Source organism: Ixodes scapularis, unplaced genomic scaffold (genome assembly GCF_016920785.2).
Source record: "Ixodes scapularis isolate PalLabHiFi unplaced genomic scaffold, ASM1692078v2 PGA_scaffold0__279_contigs__length_252992795, whole genome shotgun sequence".
NCBI classification, from domain to species: domain Eukaryota; kingdom Metazoa; phylum Arthropoda; class Arachnida; order Ixodida; family Ixodidae; genus Ixodes; species Ixodes scapularis.
Genome location: NW_024609835.1, coordinates 99,132,586 through 99,134,824, shown reverse-complemented (window position 1 = coordinate 99,134,824; position 2,239 = coordinate 99,132,586). Strand labels below are relative to the sequence as shown.

At 54.9% G+C, this 2,239-nt stretch overlaps 1 protein-coding gene across 1 annotated transcript; it reads left to right on the top strand.

Moving 5' to 3' along the window:
* The first annotated feature begins 255 nt into the window (after positions 1-255).
* On the top strand, positions 256-1,716 carry LOC115317541. The gene has a single exon (XM_029977202.2). The coding sequence runs from the start codon at positions 256-258 to the stop codon at positions 1,714-1,716; it is 1,461 nt and encodes a 486-aa protein (XP_029833062.2).
* Positions 1,717-2,239: the final 523 nt, after the last annotated feature.

Genomic DNA, 2,239 nt, shown 5'->3' with positions numbered 1-2,239 from the left:
TGTGTCGCGTCGGCTCCGCGTTACTGTGCTCATTTGTGCGGTGTTTCTGGCTCTATTTTCTTGAAAGTGGTGTCAAAGTGTCCGGCTCGTCGAGAGGAACTCATCGATATCGGTGGTGAGTCATTCCATCGATTTATTGGGACTTTACGGACTTGGAAAGGTGGTGACGGCGAGGCGGGGGCAGTTAGGCCTAACCGAGTACGGGAAGGTAGGCCTAACACCGGCGTGGTGGCGACGGAGGTGCAAGGGGACGGCATGGAGGCTGATGTCGGCCGGAATGCTGGGAATATGGTCGTGGAAGTGCCCGGAGAAGAATTGGATCCGGAGGATTGTGCGGGTTGGATGAAAGTGCGCACGAATGGAAGATCGGACGGCTCTGCGGAGGCTAGACCTAATTCCCATGTGGCCAGGCGGGTGATAGAGAGAATAGAGAGGGGAGCCAAAATGCCGAGGGTATTGCCCCGGGAGGCCATTAAGGTGATCATGAGGCCAAGAGGAGGTCTGGATCTGTCCAGGGTGTCTATCGTGAAAGTGATGTGTGCGATTGGCAAGGCGGCGCGTGTGGAGATGGAGGATATGGGCAAGGATACGTTATGCCCGAATGTTCAACAGAACATTGTGGTGGTGTGCACTGAGGATGAACAGCGGGCTAGGAGATATGCGAACGTGGAGGTGTTGGTGGTGGAAGGGAAGAGCTTCGAGACGAAGGCGTACGTGGCGGCTCCGTATGGGACGACGAAGGGAGTCATCAGAGGTGTGCCGTTGGAGCATTCGGCGGAGGACATTGACAGGAACGTGGTGGGCCCGAGGAATCCGACTGCGAGGGCGACACAGCGCATTGGATCGTCGGCTACGGTCATTGTGGTCTTTGAAGGTGAAGTGGTGCCAAGACAAGTGTATTATGGTGGAGGAGTTTTGAGATGTTCTTTGTATAGGAAGCATTTTGAGGTCTGTTTTGTGTGTGGGAGGGTAGGACATCGCTCGGATGTCTGCCCTACCCCGGAGATGAAGCGGTGTATGGGGTGTGGGGTTAGTGGGCAACAGGAGCACGAGTGCACCCCTAGGTGCAAGCTATGTGGGGGACAACACGTGACCGGGGATAGGGTGTGTAGGAATAGGTTCCGCACACCGTATATTGTACGGAAAAGGTTGTGGGAACGTAAAGAGTTGGATCATGAGTCGAGAGGGGGCTCCCTTTCCGGTGCAGGGGCTCTGAGGGGAGAAGATTTTCCGGACTTGGGAGGGTCCAGGTCGGTTTCGAGGGAAAGGGGGGATAGTAGGTCGAGGAGTAGGAGCAGAGGGGAGGAAAGACAGGTGTCATGGGCACAGGTGGTGAAGTCGGATGATGAGGAGATGGAAAAGCTCAGGGAGGATAATAGGCGGCAGGCCGGGGAGATCATGGAGCTGAGGAAGGAGAACAAAGGGCTGATGGAGAAGGTTGAGGAGCTCACCGGGGTTATTAAGCAATTGGCGGCTAAGGTGGAGAAGATTGCGGCGGAGGGGGAGCCTTCTCATCTGGGGGCGCCACCGGCTAAGAGAAAGAGTGCGAGGGGTGGAGGTGGTAGTGATGTGTCGGGAATGGAGAAGCAGATAATAGATTTGAATGAGAGGGTGGTGCGGCAGGAGGGAGGGTTGAGGAAGGTGAATGAGAAGTTGGATGAGGTGGCAAGGGTTGTCATGGGGATTGAGTCGTTCTTAACACAATGGAAGAAGTAGTTAAGGTTTGGGTTTGGAATTGCAATGGATACAAGGGCAGGAAGGCGGTGCTTCAGCAATATGTGCAGGCGGCAGAGGAGAAGCCGGATGTCATTATGTTACAGGAGGTGGGGCCGAATGATGTGGGGCTTTCGGGATACGTGGCCTATGGGGTGAAGGTAGTGTCAAAGGGGGGTAGGAGGGGTGTTTGTACGTTGGTTAGACGGGGGTTGCCGGTGGTGGAAGGGAAGTTGGAGGGGGAGAAGAATGTGGAGTTTCTGGCCTTGGAGGTGGTGTTTGGCAAGAGTGGTGTTTGTTTGTGTAATGTGTACAACAGCCCAAAGTATGGGAGGCAGAGGTTTGGGAAACTTTTCAGGGAATGTGTGAGATGGGCTGGGGATGGGGGCCTGGTGGTGGCTGGGGATTTCAATGCGAGACATGAGGAGTTTGGGTATGTGGACAACACGGCTAAGGGGAGGAATTTGTTGAGGGACTCAGAGGATGTAGGCTTGATTTTGGTGTCGGATTCTCGGCATCCCACGTT

What these genes read in the sequence shown, in the direction of transcription:
- LOC115317541 (XM_029977202.2), top strand. Translation starts at nt 256, where the DNA reads ATGGAGGCTGATGTCGGCCGGAATGCTGGGAATATGGTCGTGGAAGTG.